The sequence below is a fragment of the Columba livia genome, chromosome 13, assembly GCF_036013475.1.
Source record: "Columba livia isolate bColLiv1 breed racing homer chromosome 13, bColLiv1.pat.W.v2, whole genome shotgun sequence".
NCBI lineage: Eukaryota > Metazoa > Chordata > Aves > Columbiformes > Columbidae > Columba > Columba livia.
Genome location: NC_088614.1, coordinates 6,461,408 through 6,482,251, shown reverse-complemented (window position 1 = coordinate 6,482,251; position 20,844 = coordinate 6,461,408). Strand labels below are relative to the sequence as shown.

The following is a 20,844-nucleotide window of genomic DNA, read 5'->3' as shown; positions in this document are numbered from 1 at the left end:
CCGCCGCCCTTTATAAGCGGCACCGCCCGCCCCCCTCAGCGGGCTGGCCCGGCACGGCGCGGCCCGGCCCGCCCAGCCCAGCGCCGCCCGCCGGCACTGCAGCCCCGCCACTGCTGACACGAGTCGGCCGGTCTCAGCCCCGACGGCAGCGGGGGTGGCCCCCGGAGCGGAGCGCTGCGGCCGGGGGGGCAGAGGGGGCAAACATGGACTCTACAGTGTCGCCCCCGATTCCCGCTGGGCTGCTGCAAAAAGGGAAAAAAAACATATAAATTTATTAAATAAATAAAGAAAGCTGATGTGTTTCCTGTTTGTTCCGTTAAACAAAAAAAAAAGGAAAAAAAAAAATAAAGAGGCCGGAGGTAATTGAGGCTGAGTGCTCTGCTCGGGCCGGGGCTCGGAAATGTCGGAGCCCTGCGGCCAGGGCAGCAACGCGACGCTGGCCAGGGTCGCTGGGAACAGACATCGCGCTGCACTGGAGCGGGTGGTCAGGAATGCACCCCTGGGAGCCGGGTCATGTGTCCCTGGAGCTGGGTGCACAGTACTATAACCCTGGAACTGGGTGTGCATTGTACACCCTGGGGAGCCAGAAGCATGGCCACACACCCACAGCGTTGGGTGTCCAGGTGGGGGGACCTGGGTGCACAACCACGTGTTCCAGGAGCCGGGTGCCCTGATGAGGTGCAGGGTCACATCCCCAGAAGCCGGATGCCAGTGGTGGGGGCAGCACTGCAGGGCAGCACCTCAGGCAGTGCTGGTAACTACCAGCCCCTAACAGGAACCATCAGCCCGTGAAATTTTCCGCATTCTTTGTCTTCCCCACGTTTTTTTTTCCAAACGCACTTAATAAACTGACATCCAACTGGCACGTTGCCAACCTGCTCCCCACCTCGGTGGGCTCCACTCTCTTCCGTGGGTCCCTCCAGCACTCTTGGGGCTCTTACCCCCACTCAGCCCAGATGTGCTGCAGAAGCTGCCTATGCCATAGGCCCCAAACCGCAGGGAGGATGGGCCTGAGGGCCCCTGAACATGCATCCAGGTGAGTTTTGCTGGGCACAGCCCCTCGAGGGGGCTGGGATGGGCTGTGGGCACCCAAACTGCCTCTGAACATCCTCAGAGCAGGGGCACGACCACTCTGCCTGGCCACATCCATCCTCATCGCTGGGCCCCAGAGGGATTCACTTGTGTAAATAAAAAGCTTGTCAACCTTGACCCACGGCACTCTGCATGAGACCCAGGCAGAGAAATTACCACTGCAAAACCCCAGGGCTGCATCCCCCCATCCAGACGGATCCAGGAAAGAGTGGTGCATGGCGCCCGTGCCGGCGTCTTGCTCCCAGCCCAAGCATCCAATGCACCGCAGCCAGACTGGGAACGGAGGCTGTGGCAGTAAATGGGTGCAGGGAACGGCACCCCAGAGCCCTGCCTTGTGCAGCTGAATCCGGCCCTGGTCCATTTTGCCGGCCTTGCTTAGGCTTTAAGAGAGATGCTGGAGAACAGATTGGCCCCATAATGTGCTGTGGGTACAGCCTGAGTGCCCAGTGAGGTGTTTTATGGGCAAAGAAGCTTCTCCTGTGTCCGGGCAGTGCCATTAGCACATGGCCATGCTGTGGGGCAGGGGGGTGCCAGGGCAGGGGGTGCTGCAGGTGCCTCTAGAGCCCCATGGCTACCCCCAGCTGGAGCACCCACTGCCCAGGACCAGGGATGTAGGGGAGGCAGCAGCAGCATTGTCCTTCAAGGGACCCCACAGCCACTGCAGAGGTCTGGGCAGGGCTTGGCCCTGTGCAAGCTGCAAAGCAGCAGCCCCCAGCCCCACACACTGGGGAGAGCAGGTAAGAGGGGTGATCACCAGTCCAGGGGCTGACCGGGGCCAGCACCATTCCAGGAACTGCTTGCCCTGCTCTCCCCCTGCTCAGGGGTCCCCCAACTTGCAGCACCCATGCTCTGCACCAGCCAAGGGCCAAGCTGCCTCTATCCCTGCAACTGGCACAGGGGGCACCAGCAGGTACCCCGAACCAGCCGCCGCAGCACCGGGCACGGTCCAAAGACCGTCCCCCAGAACGGGTCCGATCCCCGCAACCGGACAGCCCCTCCCGGGCCCCCACGTGGTGCAGCGCGATATAGGCAGCGCAGCGCCTTTAAGAACCCCGTGGCGCCAATTCCGCCCCACGTGACCCCTCCCGGCTCCGCGGTGGGCGGGTCTGCGGCCACGCGGGTTCCCGCCAAGAGCGGCGGCTTTTGGCGCGCGCGGTGGCGGTTCACGTGTCGCCGCGATCGCGATCGGGACCGGGACAGCGACCCTCACCGCCATGGCCCAGCTCCGCCTCACCGACTTCTTCGGCAGCACCAAAGCGGCTACCGGAGCCCCGGCCAAGCGCGGCGGCGGCCGCCGGCTCAAAGCCGCCCTTGCCGGGTTCCCGGTGCACCGGGAGGTGGAGCAGGATGGTGCCCCGGCGGGACTCAGCGCTCACCCGCCGCCGCTGCCCGGTTCTCCGCGCACTCCGGCCCGCAGCGGCTCCCCGGCGGTGAGGGGGCTGGCGGGTAGGAAACGGAGCCGCCGGGAGATGGAAGCGGAGTCACCGGCCGGGACCCGGCCCGGGGAACCGAGCGGGAAATCGGCGCGGAAGAGGCTGGAGCTGCAGCGGGACGCGGAGCCGGGGACGCCGGTGGCGGTAGGAGCTGCCGGGGGTGGGGATACGCCCTGAAATGGGGAGAGTGGGAGTGTAAAACCGGGGCGCTGTCCGGAGCAGCCCCCCCTCTCAAGGGCTTAACTCCCTTGTCTAATGCAGACCCCCCCGCCCAGGGCTTGCCCTCTTCTCCTGATGCCGACATGGCCCCCCGCTCAGGGCTTGCCCTTAGGACAGACCTCCTATGGCTTCCTCCCACCCAGTTCAAGGCTGGGGGCGGGGGGGGCACTGGGGTAGGGGTCCTCGCAGGGGCGTTCCCTGCATACCCCCTGTCAGTCTCTGATGCTCCTCTGCTCTCTTACAGGCCACCAGCCCCTCGTCTCCAGCCACTGCTTGTCCCCCGATGGCACCCTTGCTGGATCTGGCAGCACACACCCCTGCCAGCACCACCCAGTCCCCCATCCAGGGACAGGATGGGGGGACACAGCGTGGCACAGCGCCCCCAGGGAAAACACGGCGCCTGCAGCGGGTAGGGGACAAGTCCGGCTTTCTGCTCTGATGTTTTTGTGTTTCTTAACGGGTGTGCCAGCCCTGCTCTGACTGTGTGTCCCCTCCCCACCCAGGAGGACCTGGCTGGGCTGCGCAGCCGCCTGCAAAAGGTGACAGCGCTGGCGCAGCTGCCACCTGTCCCCTCCGGGACCAGCTCTGACCTGCGGAACCATCTGGAGCAAGTGCGGCAACTGGAGCTGCGGATCCGTGAGAAGAAAGCAGGATGCGGAACCACATCTGGGGACACTGGGGCATCTGGGGACACTAGGACGGCAGCTCCTGCGGCAGAGGCCAGGTGAGGAGAGGCTTTGGGGGTGCAGGCCCTGATGGGAGGTAAAACTGGGGTGTCCTGGTGTCTGCCACCGCCCTTTGCTGCTGTGCAGCCCTGCAGTGGTTTTGCGGGGCTTTTCCCACCGCTGTGAAGGGTTTGGAGGCTCTGCGGGAGTTTGACCAACCCCACCCTATGCAGAGGGCTTCTCTGAGTGTGGTCCAAGGTCCCCTGACTCTGCTGTGAGCCTTGGGGCATCCATGTCCCTGGGGTGGGCGATGTGACCCAGGCACTGGCAGAGGTTGCTCAGAGAAGAGTTTGGGGACAGGAGGAAGAGGTGGAGGTGTCCCCTAAGTGGGGTGGGCACCCAGCTCCTGGGCTCCTGTCGGCAGTGGGACACCCATCCTGACCGGTTTTGGTTCTGGCTGCACCTTTAGGGCTGTCCCAGCACCGCATTCACCATAGCTGGTGGTTGTTGTGTGCTGGGGGACGCTGATCCCCTCCTTTCCCGGCAGTGAGAAGCCCCCCGCATACCAGCGGTTCCACACGCTCGCGCAGGAGCTGACCCCGGGGCTCACACTGCCCTACAAGTTCAAGGTGCTGGCGGAGATGTTCCGTAGCGTGGACACCATCGCTGGGATGCTTTTTAACCGTGCTGAGACCATCACCTTTGCCAAGGTGAAGCAGGGCGTGCAGGACATGATGCGGAAGTGAGTTGGCGGCAGCGAGCAGCTTGTTTCGGGGTCCCGGCTGGAGGGGGAGCCAATGCCCTGGTGTTCTGTCAGGGTTCCCGACATCCCTGGTGCTCTTGCAGGCAGTTTGAGGAGCGGCACGTGGGACAGATCAAGGCGGTGTATCCCACCTCGTACCGGCTACGCCAGGAGAAGAACATCCCCACCTTTGGCAGTGGCATGAAGAAATCTGAGTACCAGCTCACACTGGAGCCTGTGCTGGGGGAAGGTACATATGGCTCAAGGGGGCCATGAGAGCCGGGGGGTCACTCGATGCAGGCTGGGATCCGTGAATCCAACAGGATGCTCTGTGCTTGTTCCATTAATCATCTGACACGTTGGAAGTGGAAAAAACACTTTTGGGGCGAGTGGGAGGATGACAGGGCAGCGATTCTGGTAGCGACTCAGCTGCACGGAGGGGCTCCCATCCCGTCCTTCCTGATGCTCTCAAGGTTTTGGCCCCGTTGTGGTGTTGCCGAGACGCTGTGGGTGACACTCGTGTCTCCTTGCAGAGGAGAAGGTGGACGGCCGCCCGCACTTGTCAGCATTGCGTTTGCTGGAGCGCAGGAAGGAGTTCAACCGCAACCTGGTGAACATTGTCAGGCAGCACCACAAGGTGAGACCCCCCTGGAGCCTTCGCTTTCGGGGTCCAGGGTTGCTCTGGTCGCTGTCTAGAGGAGCAGGCTGGTGTCCCGGCTGAGGGATGTCACTGTTTCCTGTGGGATGCTCTGGGCACATGGTGTGGGTGGGGAGGATAGGGGCTGGAATCTCCTGGCTCTGAATTTCCTCTGACCAATCTGCCAAACCACGCTAAGACTGTGGGGCAATGGCTGGCTCCCCCGTACCTGGCCTGCAGACACCACAACGCAGCTCTCACTCCTCTCCAGGCATTCCTGGCCGCCCTCAACCCTCCCATGGTGGTTCCGGAGGAGAAGCTGACGCGCTGGCATCCCCGCTTCAATGTGGACGAGGTGCCGGACATCAGCCCGGTGGAGCTGCCGCAGCCGCCGCGGGAGGACAGGCCGAGCACGGCCCAGGAGGTGCTGAGCTCGGCACGGGGGATGCTGCCCCCCAAGGTGAGTTGGGACTTGGGTCTGGTTCTCTTTCCAGGAAAATATTACTGGATAGGGGTTGGGAAGGGTTGTTTTGGAGCCGTGGGATTTGGAGCACTGAGGTGTCAGCAGGTGGGAGCACCAGCCTGGCTGTTAGCGCTGCAAGTTGGGGTCTAGGACTGGTTTCAGGCTTAGAGGAGCTCTCAGTCCTAACTTTGTGGCTGGGAGAGGAGATGAAACACCCCGAAGCATCCTCAGTGCAGGCAGGGATGGGTCGGAGGCACTGGGATGGGAGCACTGGGCTGCAGGACGGTGGCGGGGGCGGTGGAGGGGAAACTTCTCCTTCCTCCCAGCTGTAACCCAATTCCTCCTCCCTCTTCCACATGAGCAGATGGAAAAAGCTCTCGCCAACCTGGCCCTAAGAACCGCTGAAGCCGATGCGGGGGAACTGGCGGTTTCCAAAGCACCATCCCCTGCCAGCACCTCCAGCGCTCTCAAAGGGGTGTCCCAGGCGCTGCTCGAGAGGGTGAGTAATTCACTCCTGGCCGGAACACCGGGGTGGGGGGGACGTGCCGGTGTCTCACCCCCATCTTCTCTGCTCCCCAAGATCCGGGCGAAGGAGGCGCAGAAGCTGCAGGCGCTGATGACGCGGGACGCAGGGCAGGAGGAGCGGTTGGCCATGCTGGGGCGGCTGCCGGCCATGGCCCGTGTCCTGCGCAATGTCTTCGTGGCCGAGAAGAAGCTGGCACTGCCCATGGAGGTGGTTTGCGCCCGGCTGGCCGACAGCTACGACACGCAGATGCCTCCCGGTAGGAAATGCAGTGGCGGGGGAGTCTCCTGGCTGGAGGAAGGGGCTGGGGAGCAGAGCTCTGACCCAGCGGCCACTGCTGCTCCTTTTTACAGGCGAGATGGAGAAACACTTGCGCCTCTTTGCAGAGCTGCTGCCCGACTGGGTGGGGATCCACGTCCTCCGGACAGACACCTACATCAAACTGGACAAAGAGAAGGAGCTGGGGCTGGTCACGGAGCGGCTCACCAAGGTGGCGAAGGAGGCAGAGGCTCTTTGAGCCCCGTGAGGGTCGAGGCTTCCCCCGTGCGATCTTCTCTAAATGGAGCGAAACCCGACTGCGCTCCAGGATCTGGTGTGGGCTGACGGGAGGCTCATCCCTCAGGGGTGTGTGAAGAAGAGCAAAATGCCTTAATTTAACTAATTACTTTGCCAGGGTCCATGAGTACTGTAGCTCCCCTAACCCTTGAGCTGAAGGCAGGCAGTCATGGGGTGACAATGAAAGTGATGAAGAGGGGCAAATAACCTCTTCCTGGCTTTGCTGCCTTCTGCAGGTTTGGTGTTGGAGGTTTCTCCCCAAGGTTTGATGCAGGTTTCTTCCATTAACAAGGCTCTGGTGGGGTAGAGGCAGGACCGGGTAGGGTGAGAGGTGACAGGCAGGAAGGAGTGAGAGAAGAAATCACAAGCTGATGTTTTTGGAGTTCTGTGCCTCGTTCTGTTTTTAAGGGAGGGAAAAACGCATCTCCAGCACTTGCTGGAAACAACTACAGGACTTGTCAAAACACATTTGTATTAAATGTTTTAAATATAGCTGCGTTAACCCAGTGCTCTGCCTCGGTGAGCTGCCTGTCTGTTCTGTTAGCCCTGCGGTTCTCCATGGCAATTGGCACTAGCCGGTACACGGGGAAGGGCTGGGTCCCTGTCCAGCTCCTGGAGAAAGACTTACTGGAAAAAGTGAGCGTGGGTTTGCAGGGAACTGAATGCGGCTTTTGTACACGGGGCTGGGGGTGGGCACCGGGGGGGCTTTTCCCAAGGGGAAAGCTGTGTCGCTGGGCTGAGTGGCTGGGGAAGAGGGACAAAGAGGGGGCTGATGGCTGCAGAGGTGACAGCCTGGGAGAATGGGCAGCATTGGGTGCAGGGGTGAGATGGGAGCTGTGTCTCCCCAGCATGGCATCGGGCACACCTCACACTGCTTTCTGAGCCAAACTTGGCGAGTTTTAGCCTGGGACATCAAGGATGCACACGGAAAGGTGGCTGTCCTTCATCCATCTGGGTGGGGGATGTGCTGGTCCAGGGAAGCTCCCCCACCTGATACAGGGGGCTGGTGGCATCATTGAGCCTCACAGTGCTGCCCGAGGAAGCAGGCAAGTCCTCCTCCTCTTTCTCCTCCAGGACCCTGCTTGCCATCCTGCAGGCCGGTTGGCCAGCAATGCTGGCAGGAGGTAGCCCTGTTTGCAAGGAAGAGGTTTAAACCCAGCCCAGAGGCTGCAGGGATGCACAGGGCTGGGGTGCAAGGCTGGGTATGGGCTATGCTGAACACCTCACTACAGCAGAGCTGGGGTTGGGAGAAAGGAACTGCTTTTGGCAGCCTGGCAGGCACACGCATGTGCCCCAGGGGAGCTTGCAGCCAGCTCCTGTTCTGCTGCTGGGGACAAAAAAACCCTTCCTCCTGCCTGGAAGCCAGCCTTTCAGAGCCTCATCTCTACCAGCAATTACACCGAGGGCTGCTCGGGGCTGGGCCAGCATGAAGGCCCCATCCCCACACTCCCTGATGTCACCCTTGGCCCTGCACGCCGCCAGCTCTGGCACTGGCCGGGTTTGCGCTCACTTCGACAGCACACAGCTGCTTTCCACGGCTCTTTGGGGTGGAACCGATTTTTCCCTTCTCTACCTCGCAGCAGGAACCGTCTCCTGGTGCCAAGTGTGCGTGCGAGGCGCTGCCGCCCTTGGCTCCGCGCAGGGGCTGGCTGCGAAAACAAGCGCCCGGGGTAGGTTTCTCCCAGGGGAATGGAGTTTCTCAGTGCAAACTGAGCATCCGCTGCAGTGGCTTTTCAGGAAACGGTAATAAAAATAGCTGTAATAGCCCTTACAAGTGTAAGAGCAGGGTGTGCAGCATCCCCACGCGTGGGATGGGGAGGTGAGCAGAGCTGCGGGGGTTTGGTTTGTGCTCCACTGGGCATTTCCACCGCAACCCAGTAGGACCAGTTAAAGGTGGATGTCAGGCACGGAGAAAAGATACCTGAACTGCTCAGTCCTGGCAAGCGATTCCTTCCACGTGACTGGGGTGGCAAGGGGGGGGGTCACGGCACAGCCTGGGCTCGGAAGACATGAGGGTAACGAACTGCTTCAGCTACTGCAAGAAGAGCTCTGAGACAGTTTAGAAAAAAATAAAAATAAGTCAACATTTATTTTACCACTGAGTTCAGCCCCCGCTAGGACAGGGACACAGTCCTTAATGTTTTCAGGCATGTGAAAGTTTTGGCACGCTAGGTTTTAGCTGCTCCTGTGACCAAACTGAACTGTGCTAGAGGAGCATCTCCAAACCCCACGTCATCAGCCACATTAACCCCAGTGAGACCACCAGAGCTCAGCTGCAAGAACACCACCTTTCCTTTTCTTTTTTTTTCTTTCCCGTGGCCTTATCTGACACCAAACACAACAACAAGAATGGGCTCCAAACCAGCATCATCCTTTCCACATCCTTATGCTCCAAGGTGAATGCAGCAGAAGAATTAGAGATTTATCCCTTAAACAAATAATCACTTTGTGCCCATCTTCTGTGTTTCTTTGGCAAACTTAATGGGTTCCCAGGCAGCTGAATCAAAGGGGAATTCTGGCCCCCTAAGCTGTCAGACCCCTCCTGCCTCAGCAGCATTATTTCTACTTGGGTCTCCTAAAAAAAAAGAATCAGTGAAGCTGTATCTTGGTCTCGATCCCGCAAAGTAATCAGGCTGTTCCTTCTTCCCAAAAGGATGAACTCCAAAAAGGATGTTAACACACCTTAATCTGTGGCTTGGAAAATAAATAAGACTTATGGTTGTATGGCATCTGGTCAGGATTAAAATTGTAGATTCCCCACTGCCCACCCCCTTGTGACACCCAGAAAGAGTCACTGAGTAATTCCCTTCTGGTTCCTTCTCAGTCATACTGCAGCAGTGAGTAGAAGGGGATGGAATTCAGCTTTTCCACGCCTTTCAGGGGTTTTAACTCTATGATCACCAGGCACTCCAGGACTTCAGCCTTCAGCCTCTTGACCAGCTCGCAGGCTGCACACATGGTACCTGCAGAAACATCATCACTCGAGGAGCAGCGCCAGGGGAAGTCTCAACCCCCCCGGTCACTGCTCCCAATGCATGAGTATGTGGGTTCCACATGCTCCAACACCCTCTGCTTCTCTCACCTCCAGTTGCAAGCAAGTCGTCTACAATAATTACTTTTTGTCCCGGTTCCACGGCGTCACTCTGGATTTCAAGTTCAGCCTGCAGAGTGGAAAGAGCAGCTTCATTTTAGTCTTGCCTTACAGAGAAACACTTCAACTTCTAACACATAGTGGAATGCAGACAAGTCTTTGGTGAGATCAACCTTAACACTCAGCACCTAAAACCCCCCAAAACACATGCTCCAGCTACAGGGAATTGCCATGGAAATATCCAGCAGGTTAGGTGATTGCTGGGCCAGCCCTCTGGCACGTCAAGATCCTGAACATTCATCAAGTGAGTTATGGTCCCATCTTGAAACCTTATCCCAAAGCAGTTCTCCAGAGGGGAAAATCTCCTGTAATGCCCTGGGCTGGAGTGCTGAGCCAGATTCAAACCGTCACAGGCATGTCCTGTGTCAGAGGAACTTGTCCCTGGCAGGGGTTGGCCCAAACAATCCTCATAAATAACACCTAGATTTGGTGTTTCTGCTGCCGGTCTCTACCTGCCGTTAGTTATTAAGCTGCGTGTTACTAGGCTCTTTAATCAGAGAGGCTGTGGTGTTAGGAGGCAAGCACTCTGTTTTGAAGCCATGCAATAAAGGCTTTTACTTATAGCACTTACTGAAAGAGTGGGAAACACGCTCCATGTTCATGCCCCTGAACTCAAGCCAAAGAAAGCAATTTAGCACCAAGTCTTATCACTTCCCCCCCCCACCCAAATCAGTGCGTCTCACCGACACAGAGTGCATGTCCGTGGCTCGGGAGGGAGCTGCCACACCAGGGCACAGGGACACTCAGCGCTGCTCCTGAACCATCAGCATTGGCTGCAAAACCCAACTTGGGGACCCTCCGCTGGGTTTATCGCCCTGCCTCCTCGCTGACACCCCGCCCCCGAACCAGCCTGGAGACCCTCTTGTCTCTCCCGGACATTACCTTGCCATACTCAAGGGTGTAGGAGACCGACTCAGTGGGGCCGGGAAGCTTCCCCTTCTTCCGTATGGGCACGAAGCCGATGCCCAGCCTCTGAGCCAGGCAGGGGCCGATGAGGAAGCCACGCGAGTCCAGGCCTGGGGGGAGCAGAGCAGCACAAACACTCAGAACAGACCAGAGGTGTCTTTGTATGACACCCCAGCTTCACCCTCCCACGTTCAAGGAGGTCTCTAGAAACAATTTGCTCATATCGTTATTTTTGTGGGTTAAAAACACACACGCCACACTCTTGCACTGCCTGTGTTCACCAAAATATGCTGCTTGACAGGCTTCAGGGCACCGCATCGATCCCCCCATCAACCCGTTTTATTCTCCTTCTTAGAGATAAGCTCAGCAAAGCGTCGGTATCAGTTTGGCCACACAGCCAGGGACTTTGCACCACTGGTGTTCACGCTTCAGTTATCATGAGGCACTTGGCCTAGGTTTGGTCCAGACACCTCGAACTCTGGGCTGTCGCCCAGCCCTGAGCGAGCACTGCCATGCTCAGCCGCTTTCACAGGTGCGCTCTAACTCCTTATCACCACAAAGGCTGTTTCTGTTGGCTTGAGAAGGTCTTCTGGGAAGGAAAACATGCTGGAACAGGGTCTGCCTGCTGTGGGGACTGTGCGAGACCTTACGGGCATGCCTGTAAGATTTTTACATCAGACTTTCAGTACTCCCTGACTCTTTTTTTAAATGATGAAAGCAATGAATTACGAAACTGGCACTGAAGTATCATTAGATACCATCTGCCACATCCAAAACCAGTATTTCAGGAAACTACAGAAGTTATGGGTATAACCTGGCTGGTATTACCATACGATACAGGCCAACATTTGGGTGGTTATAATGACCAAAGGCTACAGTATTTGCTGCCCCATTAGCAGAGGAGCCTCCCCACACCTCCCGCCTAGGCAGCCTGAGGACACCATACTCTGCACTGGCCTCAGAGATGTTTTAACCAACACCCACCTGCAATAAAGTCGATTTTGGGGAAAGATGCCCTCAAATGATCTTCCAGAAGATCAATCAAAGTCTTGAAAGCTGCAGGATCCTTCAGCAAGGGGCTGATATCTCTGCAACGAAGAGGGAGAGCAGTTATAATACAAACCTCCGGGGGTCGGGCTGGCTTTCCAGCGAGCTCAGCCCCGGAGGAGCGGGTCCTGTCTTGTGCTGCCAGGAGCAGGCGAGCGGAACGATGGGATGCGGGAGGGATGCCGGGGGGGGGTGGGGAGGGGATGCCGGGGCAGGGGGAGGGAAAATGCCGGGGTGGGGGGGGATGCCGAGGAGCTGGCAGCGGGCCCCCAGCCCATCCTAGCCCGGCCCGGTCCGGACCCATCCCCGCCGCACCGGAACAGCACACCGGGCACCGGGAAGTCGGGGAAAGGCCGGACGCGGTCGCGGACCCGCCGCAGCGCCTCCTCGGTCATGGCGGCCCCACTCTGCGCAGCTCCGCACCGCGCAGCGCCGGGCGGGGCTCCGGGGGGGCGGCTCCGCCCCGCCCCGCCCCGGGTACAGCCCGCACCGAGCGCCGGCTCCTCGAGGTACGGGGATTGGTTACCCCGGTGCATGGAACTCCGGTACCCCGGGGGACAGACCTCTGGTACCTCCGTGCACAGAGCACGGGTCTCCCCGGTGCCCAGAGCCCCAGTTCTCCCAGTACATGTAGCTGTGGTACCCCGGTGCACGGAGCCCCAGTCCCCGGAGCTCAAAGCTCCAGGCCCCCAGTGCATGAAGTTCTGGCGCCCCTGTGCACCCTGTGTCCGTGGAGTTCTGGTACTCCGGTGCACAGAGTCCTGACCCCTCAGTGCACTGAACCCCAGTCTCCTGGTGCATGGAGGTCTGGCATCCCAGGGCATAGAAATCCAGTCCCCCAGTGCATGGAGCTCTGGCACATGGAACTCTGATGACCCCCTGCACAGAGCTCTGACCCCCCCGGTGCATGGAGCTCTGGCACCCCCGTGCACAGAGCCCTGACCGCCCAGTGCACTGAACCACAGTCTCCTGGTGCATGGAGCTCTGGCACCCTGGGGCACAGAAGCTCAATCCCCTAAGTGCATGGAGCTCTGGCACATGGGGTTCTGATAACCCCAGTGCACAGAGCCCTGTCCTACTGGTGCATGGAAGTGTGGTACCCTGGAGGACAGAGCTCCAGTCCCCCTGCTGCACAGTGCCCCACCACCCTGGAGCATGGAGCTAAGGCACCCCAGTGCACAGAGCTCCAGCACCTTCATGCACAGAGCACCAGTTCACTTGGTGCATGGAGCTCTGGTACCCTGATGCACAGAACCCCGGTCCCCCAGTAGGTAGAGCTCTGGCACCCTGGTGCACAAAGCCCCGATCTCACCAGTAACTCGAAGCAGGGAGCTCCCGTACCTCGATGCCCCCTGCTCTGAGATGCACAGTGCTCTGTACCCCGCTGCACAGAGGCTGGGTGCCTCCATTGTACAGAGCCCTGGTAGCCCAGTGCAGGGAGTCTCAGTTCCCCACTGAAGAGTGCTCTGGTACCTGCAATGTGTGGATCTGTGTTTCTCCAGGGCACGGAGCCCTGGGACCCTGCCTTGCCCCAGCCAGCTTTGGAAAGGAGTCCTGTGGCCAGGGGTTACACTTCCACCTCCCTTCACCCCTCCCAGTGCCTTGCAGAGATAGCGAGTCTGTTAGCACTAAACTATTTCCTGGTTTTCTGTTCCTCGTCAACTGTTGTGAACCCCTGGAATTTCATTTTGTGTTTGTTAAAACCGTTGGTTTGGATTACGTTCATGGTGGATGATAACACAGCCAGGCTGGGCGCCCTCGGTGCTCAGCAGCTACTGGTGTCACTCATTTGTACGGTGGGTCAGGGCACCCTCACACAGCTCCCATCTCCCATTGCCCGATGGGCAAACAGCCGCTTGTCTATACAAAATCCATCGTGGGCAGGAGCCGGACTGCTGAGCGAGTACAGATCTCCTCTTACATGAGCAAATACGACTTGGATCTGGTCCAAATGCATTTGGATACAACCCACTGCAGAAATCAAAGCTCCACACCTGGACAGCCACTAGCACCCATTTTTGAGGCATGTGACAGTGACAGCAGCCAGCTGGGTATTTTGCAGTGATTTGATGTGGACCCTGTGGGCTGGGAATGAACACAGAGCTGTTTTCTCCTGTTCTTGCTGGACCAGCTGCTCCCAACAGGCCCGTGGTTCTCCCTGCTATGAGAAGCAGCCCCGGCACAGGAGGGGAAGCTTCTCTCCTCTCCGAATTAGCCATGATGGGCTCACATGCACAGCACAGCTCATGGGACACCTGATTCTGCCCACATCCCAGCATTCAACACATCCTGTGTCATTGCATATTTCCCAGTGCCTGGTGCAAACCCTCGGGAATAATTTGCCGCACACTGAATCCTTCACTGTTCTATTTTCTTTTTAATTCATTTACAGGCAGCAAAAGGCACCTCTTTAACGGATGTTGGCCCGAGGTGCAAATGAGACGAGCTGAAGGCCAGTCCAAAGGTTGCTCCCTTTCTTGTTAAGCTCTCATTGCCAGAGACAGCACAGGAGGGCAGCGTGCCTCCTTTCACAACCATTCCCTTACAGACTAAGATTTTCCCTGAAGTCAGATTATCTCTTTGGCACCAGAAAAATCCTCTCTAACAGCTGTTCCAGCGAAGCAAACACAGCTGAAGCACACAGCCTTCCACTGGAACAGGAGCTTCGCAACACCCTTGCTCCCTCAGATGAGCTGGAAGGGTTTCTCTTGTAACCTTCCCAACCATGATACTGGACAATGAGCTATTCCAGCAACTCCCCCTCTTCCTGGCAGATGGGAGTGATGGAATTTATCTGCCTACCCGTGGAAACAAGCAGGAGATGGGAAAGGGCTCTCCTGCCTCAGTGCAAACAGCAGGCAGCCTTCTGCCTCTCACTAGGGGAGGATCCATCAGCTGGGGTCTCCATCACACCTTTGTTTGTGACCCTCCTACACCAGTATATTTTTCTTGAGGCTGAGCAAGGTGCCCAGGCCCCTTGTGCCCAGACAAACCAGCAGGTCTCACCAGGAGGAGATGTTCACGGCTCCCACCGGTCCCTTTGCGCCCAGCAGCTGGGTGAAGAAGCATCTGCAGGGATTCGTCCTCTGATGTGGGATCAGGCCCCTCAGACACCGTCAGTTCTGCCAGGAAAAGCGTAAAGGTTACACCAAATCGGACTTCCAGTGATTCAGCTGCCAGAAATTATGCCGCATGCCAGCTCAGGTTTAAAAACAACATTTCTCAGATCTCTGTCAGAACTTCACCTCATTAATCCTCCATTTCAAAGGATATGAATCGCACCTACCAGTACAGACTGGTTTGTAACATCCAAAGTAAATTAATTTTCCCTGTAATTGTTCAACCTTTCAAACAACAGCGCTGACTCCTACTGCAATTTCCATCTGAAAAGAACTTTCCTAGGACCCATTTCCAAATGTGATGTCAAAGGACTTGGGCTCTGGAATATCACCGGGGAGGTGTCTTGACATCTGCTGATGGATCAGAGATTTAGGGCTGTTCTGTGTCACCCCGCAGCTCTGGACACCAGTAGCAGGGGGACACTATGGTCCTGTGGTCCCATGACACTGGCTTTGCCCCTCTTTTGGACACAGAAGCAATCAGTGATTTAAAAGTGCTTGGAGATCCTGATATGAGAGATATTATTAACCTATGAACATAAGGACCGCGGGGTACAAAATCTTGTGGGTTAACTCTAATCAGCTTAACCAGGCAATTAGAAGAGCTGCGCTGAGTGTGGAAGTTTCTGTTCCACTAAGGATTTTAAAACTTCAGTGTGAAGCGGAACAAAGTGCTCAAAATTTCAACAAACCCCACGAGGGGAAACGAGAACTAAAATTTCCTTTCAAATCCACTGGAACGTTTCAATTTCAGCTTTAGAAATGCATGCACTTTAAACCCATTAAAAAAAAAAAAAACAACCAAATTTGACATATCTTATTTCAACAGCAGAAGAATGCAGCTCCCCAGCCAGCTCCCTGGGTTGGTGACCGAGGCGTCCATACTGAGTAATGAGGGAGCTTTGTCCCCCAAAAAAGAGGTGAAGGCACTATGAACCCAGCAGCTCCTGGGGGCAGCAGCTGGATCAGGCCCTGGGAGGAGACACCAAACTCCCGCTCTGGCTGAGCCGGGAGGGGATTGAAAACCCAATCCAGAACGGATGGATTTGGCACGCGTTCCTCGCTGCTGGCCAACGCACCCATGGGCTTTTCAGCCCCCGTATCCCTTCCAGATGGGAATCCTGCTACCAACCGACATATTGCCCAGAGGGGTGTTAAGTGACTCCAGGAGGGACAAAGGCATAAAGAGCTGCCAGACTCGAGAAGTTGGATGGCAAAGTGTTTGGGTTTTTTTTTTCACTGTAAAGAGACCACAGGCTTTTGGCTAGGGATCCACCTTTATTGCGGATTTATATGATCCCAACTATGCTTCAAGCAACAACAAAACTCTAAACGGTGGAAGGGGATATAAAGAAAACAGGCAAATGGAGTATTTTCTTGGTGGTTAAAGCAGCCAGTTTCCAAAGGGAAAAAAAAATAAAAAAGAACCCAAAATGGGATTTCAGTTCTTCCCTTACAACTGTTCTTAAAAACTAATGGTTTAACTCAAGAGGCACCGCTGTGTTGCTTTCTAAAATCCTCACCTCAAATACTACCAGAAAACAAAAGCAAAAGTCTATTTACAAGTATTACAACTGAAAATAAAACTATTGTAACTGAAAACAAAATGGAAAACAAGCCACTCTATCTGCAAAACAGTGATCAGGACAGCAAACTAGCACTCGGGGGAACTCTGGGAGAGAAAAAGTAGATGCAAATTGTGAAGTTTCCCAGTACTGAGGACAACAGTGAGTTTTTTGGGGGGTTATTTCTCGTCTGGCTCTGCTGGCGACTCCGCGGACAATAAACCACCTCCCAGCACCACCTTCCCCCGGAGCCCCGCGTCAAACCCTTCTCACCTTCCAAAGGTCCTGCAGCTCCTGAAATTATTTTGCACGGCGACTGCAAAGATATCCTCACTGGGAAAAATGTATTCTCCAGTCTTCAGGAGAGCCTCATCTCATCTGCTTTGCTTTATGTGGAACCAGGCGGTTTTTGGAAGCCAGTCACCACCAGGTACTGGCATCCAGGCAGCAGCGACTGTCCCGAGTCCAATAGCTTCATCCTTGGCGATATTATTTCCAGTTTCTTTATGAAAAGCCGCTGTCATCCTCAGCGCTTGCCTGAAAACTCAGTCCCCAGACAGTGTGTAACATTTTATTAGCAAATACGCAGGTATCGCTGGCTCTCATTCCGAATTTGCCCATTTTCACGTTTAATACTGTGTTTGTCAGCTTCCCATTCACGACGCAGAGGCGCGTTATCTTTTATCGCCGCACTCAATGCAGTTTTCAGGGCATTAACCTCGGCTATAAGTGTTCGGAATTGATCTTTCTCATTTCCAATTCCAGTCCTCAGATCCCCAAATTGTTGGTCCACAGAGACTAATTTGCCACCGAAATAATCCATTTGTCGCTGCAGGATTTTAAATCAAGGCTCCAATTTTTGCAGCTATAGAGTGGGAATGCAGTAGGACTTTTTTCCACGATTATTAGTTACATCCATTTCGGGAGGTTCTCTGCATGGAGGGTCAGATGATAACGCAGCCTCGGGGGCAGAGCAGGGAGACTCGAGAGGCTCAGCTAACTGGAAATTAAAGAATAAATTCCTTGGACTTTAAGAAAAAGTGGATATTAAGCTTGTAGCAGATATTTAAATATAAGAAAGGAATATCACATAGACAACGTCTTAGACAGACATTGTCATTCCTTTAGCTTGTATGTTTTGAAAAAAGAAGCCACCAACAAACCAGCTTCAAGCTGTGGGTCCCCAACCGATCAGTAAATCCCAGTAGCCCCACTCCTGCCCATCACTATCTCTCACACAACCCCAGGCAGGTCCCGCAGCAGCTCCCGTGAAGCCAATATCTGCCCCAGTACAGCCAGTTCCTCAAACCGGGCAAGTATTACCCGGCCCAGCTTCAGCTCTGAGGTTCGGGATGATTATTAAGGGCAGATGTGGTGATGCACGTCTGTGTTTTGTAATCCGAGGGCGTTTTGGAGCTGGGGCCGTGCTGGTGGCCGCAGCCTCCGGCCGCATCCATCCCTGGTCCCCACACCAGGCTCGGAATTGCGCTTGGGCAGCTGTGTGGGCTGGGAAATCGATCCACGTTAAAAATAATACAGGGAAAACAAAACAAGTTATTTTTAACCCAGGTCAGCCCCGTGATCTGGAAGGCGTATCTGTGAGACTGTCCCAGAGCAAGGTGTTATTCAGTTGTTTTACAGGTGCACACAGACGAATTGTATAATGCATTTCTGATAAAATAGTTTATTTTTCTTCATTAGTTCTTTATCTCACAACTTTATAATATGTACATCTTTGGGAAAGGCATTGATTTAAAATCCTCCTTAGTTATCCAGCTGTAAAACTATTATTATTCAAATTCAAAGCAGTAGCTTCTTCACATTAAGCTTTGATCTTTTATAATAAAGGGACATGAAGCAGATAATAAACAGACATGAAGTCGACTCACTTATAGCAGCCAGCTTTCTAGTGTGAAGTTTACATCCAGAATTTATGCACAGGGAAATTATTTCAATGAGGAATGAGGACTTTGTGTGCTGGGCAACCAAACAAACACCGGGTGCGCTGAGGACAGGATGGCTTGTCCAAGCAAGAGGGAAAAAGCAAGATTTTCAAACCTGCAAGCTGTGAAAGAGTGAAGGACGAAGCGGCAGGTGGGGGACACAGGGCAGCCCGTGTGCTCACGACGTGCGTTCTGCGGATGCAAAGAGCTGAGAAACGCGTCTGGGCTGGTGCCGAGCTGCTGAGCTGCCACCCTGCGACGTGACCTCTCAATAAGCAGGACACAGAAAGACAAAGCGCCGTTACAATTCGCAGCAGGCGCGTTCATCGGGATCTGAGAGCTGACGAGGGTTTTCAGAGCTGCAGCGCTGGACTCCCTCCACTGGTGGTATCTTCATCTGCTGCTATTTGTGGACTGCAGGGCTCTGAACAATTCTGGGTGACAGAAGCACTAAAGCAGAGGTGGACAACACCCAGAAAACGGGAAGCTATTGATTTTTGTTTGGTCTCCTGTGCTGATGGACACACATGACTGCTGCAAGTCCTGACTGAAGAACAGGCTGATCAGAATCCCCCAAGACTTGAGCTATCCCCACTATGTCAAAACAAGGAGAAATGTTATGGATGAACAGGAAATGCCTTGGTATACTGGAAGGACAATTAGGAACATCGTAAAGCAGCTCAGACTATCAACAAGCACCATTTGCAGATGTGCAGAGAGATGCAGAGGCTCTGCCAGCTGATGAAGGCTGTGACTCCTGACAGGTGGAACAGTAAGAGCCGACTCAAGTGCTGTTCTTATTACAATCTTATAGGATTATCCAGCTTCATGAGATATACACTAGGAATTACTGAGGAGGGGATTACAGGTGGCATAAACCATGGGAACAGAGAGAAGGAGAGTGTTTGGGATGAGGGGAGGGTAAGAAGCAGCCCAGAGCAGCAGCACAGACACAGAGCAGAGTTCTCAGCCTGTTTCAAATCAGCCCCGAGCTTTGCTTGGGAAAGAAGAAGGGCTGTTTGCACGTACAGAGTGCCTCGATTTTTCCCAATGCAGCACCACACCACACAGAGAGGGCACGTGTACTTATAAAATCCCGGAGGGGTGGAAGCGGGGCTGTCGGTGCTGCAAACAGCACTTTCAGTGTTGTTCTAGCTGCTCCCCTGATGCCTCAGAGTAACTTTGCTCGGTTTTGTTCCAGACATGTTTTTTAGCCATAGCAAAGGGTGTGAAACAGGCTGAAAGGCAGATGAGAAATTTGCAATGTGAAATTGTGCGAAGGATCGGCATTTACCGTGAACTCTGTTTAAAGAAGTGCTACACCCAGGCTGTGGAAAGTTTGCACAAGGAGAATTCCTCAGAGAGCGCACGCTGGAAACAGGGTCAAGAGTTAACGTCTGATGTAAACGGGCATTTCTGAGCCTGCAGTTGGCTGGGCCCAGATCATGAGACTAGAAGTGTGACTTAAACCATATTTGGACTTGGGTTTTTGGAAATGAAGAAAACCCTTTAAATGAACAACTGACCCCCAGTGCCCTAAGAATATCCTGCACACCATCAATAAGGCAATACTTACACAAACACTATCTTCAGATTTTTTCATACCATTACCTAGGGAATGTTTGCAGCTCCAGATGGAAGGAAGGGAGGGTGGGAGCACTCGCTTGCACCCAGCGATGCACAGCAGTGCTCTGGGCCATACAGCTGCACCCAGTGCTTGCAAGCTTACGGAGAAAAGAAAAATAAGTCGGTGTCCAAAGAGTTCACAATGGAAATCAAATGTTAAACCAACAAGTGACAGGCAAGCAAAACAAGGGCAGCTTGGGCAGGGCTTTCTGGTGGCTCTGTGTTTCCTGAACAGTTCCCCATGGCTGCTGCTGGGGCATCCAAACGAGCAATGGTTTGAGAGAGCAGGTTGGGTGGAAGAAGGAAGAGGAACGATGCGTCCACGGCGTTTCTGGGGTGGTGGCAGAGTTGTGGTTGTCCAGAGAGCTTTTACAGTTGAAAGAGTCTTCACTCAGAAGTTACCATTTACGGAAACAACTGAAACAACAGAGGAGTCCAGGCTAAACCCTGAGCACTAGCAATATAAACACTGGCCCTTTTGGAAGAGCAAATGATGATATCATAGATACATCACACCCTTTCTGTGTAAACAGGAGTGCCAACATGAGAAGACACGCTTTGTAAACCCTGTGTCCAGCTGGTTATAGCTTCTCTGTGTAGCTCTTGAGAACTGCAGAGATCAGTGAGGCCAAAAGCACTTCCTAGGATCAGGCTTGGGTGGTGTCAGGCACTTTCCCAGCTTCTCACAGCCTGGAGGAGACCAGTTCTGTTAAAAACAAACACAAAATACACAGAAAAATTATTCATACCACGTTATCTGCTAAGCCCTGTACCGTAACGAACCCCTTTTGATTCTCACAAAGACGCTCTTGTGTCCTGCGTGAAAAATGAAACCCCTCTTGCAGCTGACGCTCCTGGCTCATCAACTTTCCAACTCCAAACACTATTCAAAAAAAGCTTTGGGAAAGAGTAGAAATGGTTCTGCAGCAGAAGATTCCCTCTCCTGGGATACCGCGGTGTCTCCTGTGGAAATGCAGTTTGCTGGGACTCTGGTGACCGTCCTCTCTTTCCTGTAGTAGAGTGGAGCAAGCAGACCATGAGGTGAAACCCCTAATTTTCCTTGAATCCAGAAAAAGAGTTATTGTTCTTAGCACCAAGACATCCACACACCTTGTTGAGGAAACAAGCAAAAAGTAACAGAAGGCCAAGGGCATGAGA

The 20,844-nt window shown here is 54.9% G+C and overlaps 3 protein-coding genes across 4 annotated transcripts in view; 1 reads left to right on the top strand and 2 right to left on the bottom strand.

Moving 5' to 3' along the window:
• Nucleotides 1–2,182: 2,182 nt before the first annotated feature.
• Nucleotides 2,183–6,836, top strand: CDT1 (chromatin licensing and DNA replication factor 1). Of its 2 annotated transcripts, none has more exons than XM_065028799.1 (10): nt 2,183–2,669; nt 2,989–3,153; nt 3,248–3,468; nt 3,957–4,151; nt 4,256–4,401; nt 4,685–4,788; nt 5,060–5,248; nt 5,616–5,750; nt 5,832–6,033; nt 6,161–6,836. In XM_065028799.1, the coding sequence occupies exons 1-10, from the start codon at nt 2,307–2,309 to the stop codon at nt 6,289–6,291; spliced, it is 1,851 nt and encodes a 616-aa protein (XP_064884871.1). In that variant the 5' UTR covers nt 2,183–2,306; the 3' UTR covers nt 6,292–6,836. The 2 variants fall into 2 exon arrangements, with proteins under 2 accessions (XP_064884871.1, XP_064884870.1); XM_065028798.1 differs by having other exon boundaries at nt 2,184–2,669; nt 6,128–6,836.
• A 1,551-nt stretch (nt 6,837–8,387) lies between these two features.
• On the bottom strand, nt 8,388–11,899 carry APRT (adenine phosphoribosyltransferase). The gene is made up of 5 exons (XM_065028813.1): nt 11,749–11,899; nt 11,371–11,474; nt 10,363–10,496; nt 9,412–9,490; nt 8,388–9,292 (listed from the first exon to the last, which is right to left on the bottom strand). The coding sequence occupies exons 1-5, from the start codon at nt 11,826–11,828 to the stop codon at nt 9,150–9,152; spliced, it is 540 nt and encodes a 179-aa protein (XP_064884885.1). The 5' UTR covers nt 11,829–11,899; the 3' UTR covers nt 8,388–9,149.
• Nucleotides 11,900–17,781: 5,882 nt separating this feature from the next.
• Nucleotides 17,782–20,844, bottom strand: part of GALNS (galactosamine (N-acetyl)-6-sulfatase) — a 46,212-nt gene continuing 43,149 nt past the window's right edge. The window contains exon 14 of the mRNA XM_005504723.3: nt 17,782–20,392. Coding sequence (XP_005504780.2) covers nt 20,306–20,392 — 87 coding nt within the window. The 3' untranslated portion in view covers nt 17,782–20,305. The remainder of the gene's footprint in view (nt 20,393–20,844) is intronic.

Bases quoted from the DNA above. Each gene is read 5' to 3' on its own strand.
- CDT1 (XM_065028798.1), top strand. From the start codon at position 2,307: ATGGCCCAGCTCCGCCTCACCGACTTCTTCGGCAGCACCAAAGCGGCT. The intron at 3,154-3,247 runs GTAGGGGACAAG...CTCCCCACCCAG, and splicing joins AAACACGGCGCCTGCAGCGG to GAGGACCTGGCTGGGCTGCG. The intron at 5,249-5,615 runs GTGAGTTGGGAC...CCACATGAGCAG, and splicing joins GGGGGATGCTGCCCCCCAAG to ATGGAAAAAGCTCTCGCCAA.
- APRT (XM_065028813.1), bottom strand. From the start codon at position 11,828: ATGACCGAGGAGGCGCTGCGGCGGGTCCGCGACCGCGTCCGGCCTTTC. The intron at 11,475-11,748 runs GTGCGGCGGGGA...TCTTCGTTGCAG, and splicing joins GTGCCCGGTGTGCTGTTCCG to AGATATCAGCCCCTTGCTGA. The intron at 9,293-9,411 runs GTGAGAGAAGCA...ATGTTTCTGCAG, and splicing joins CGACTTGCTTGCAACTGGAG to GTACCATGTGTGCAGCCTGC.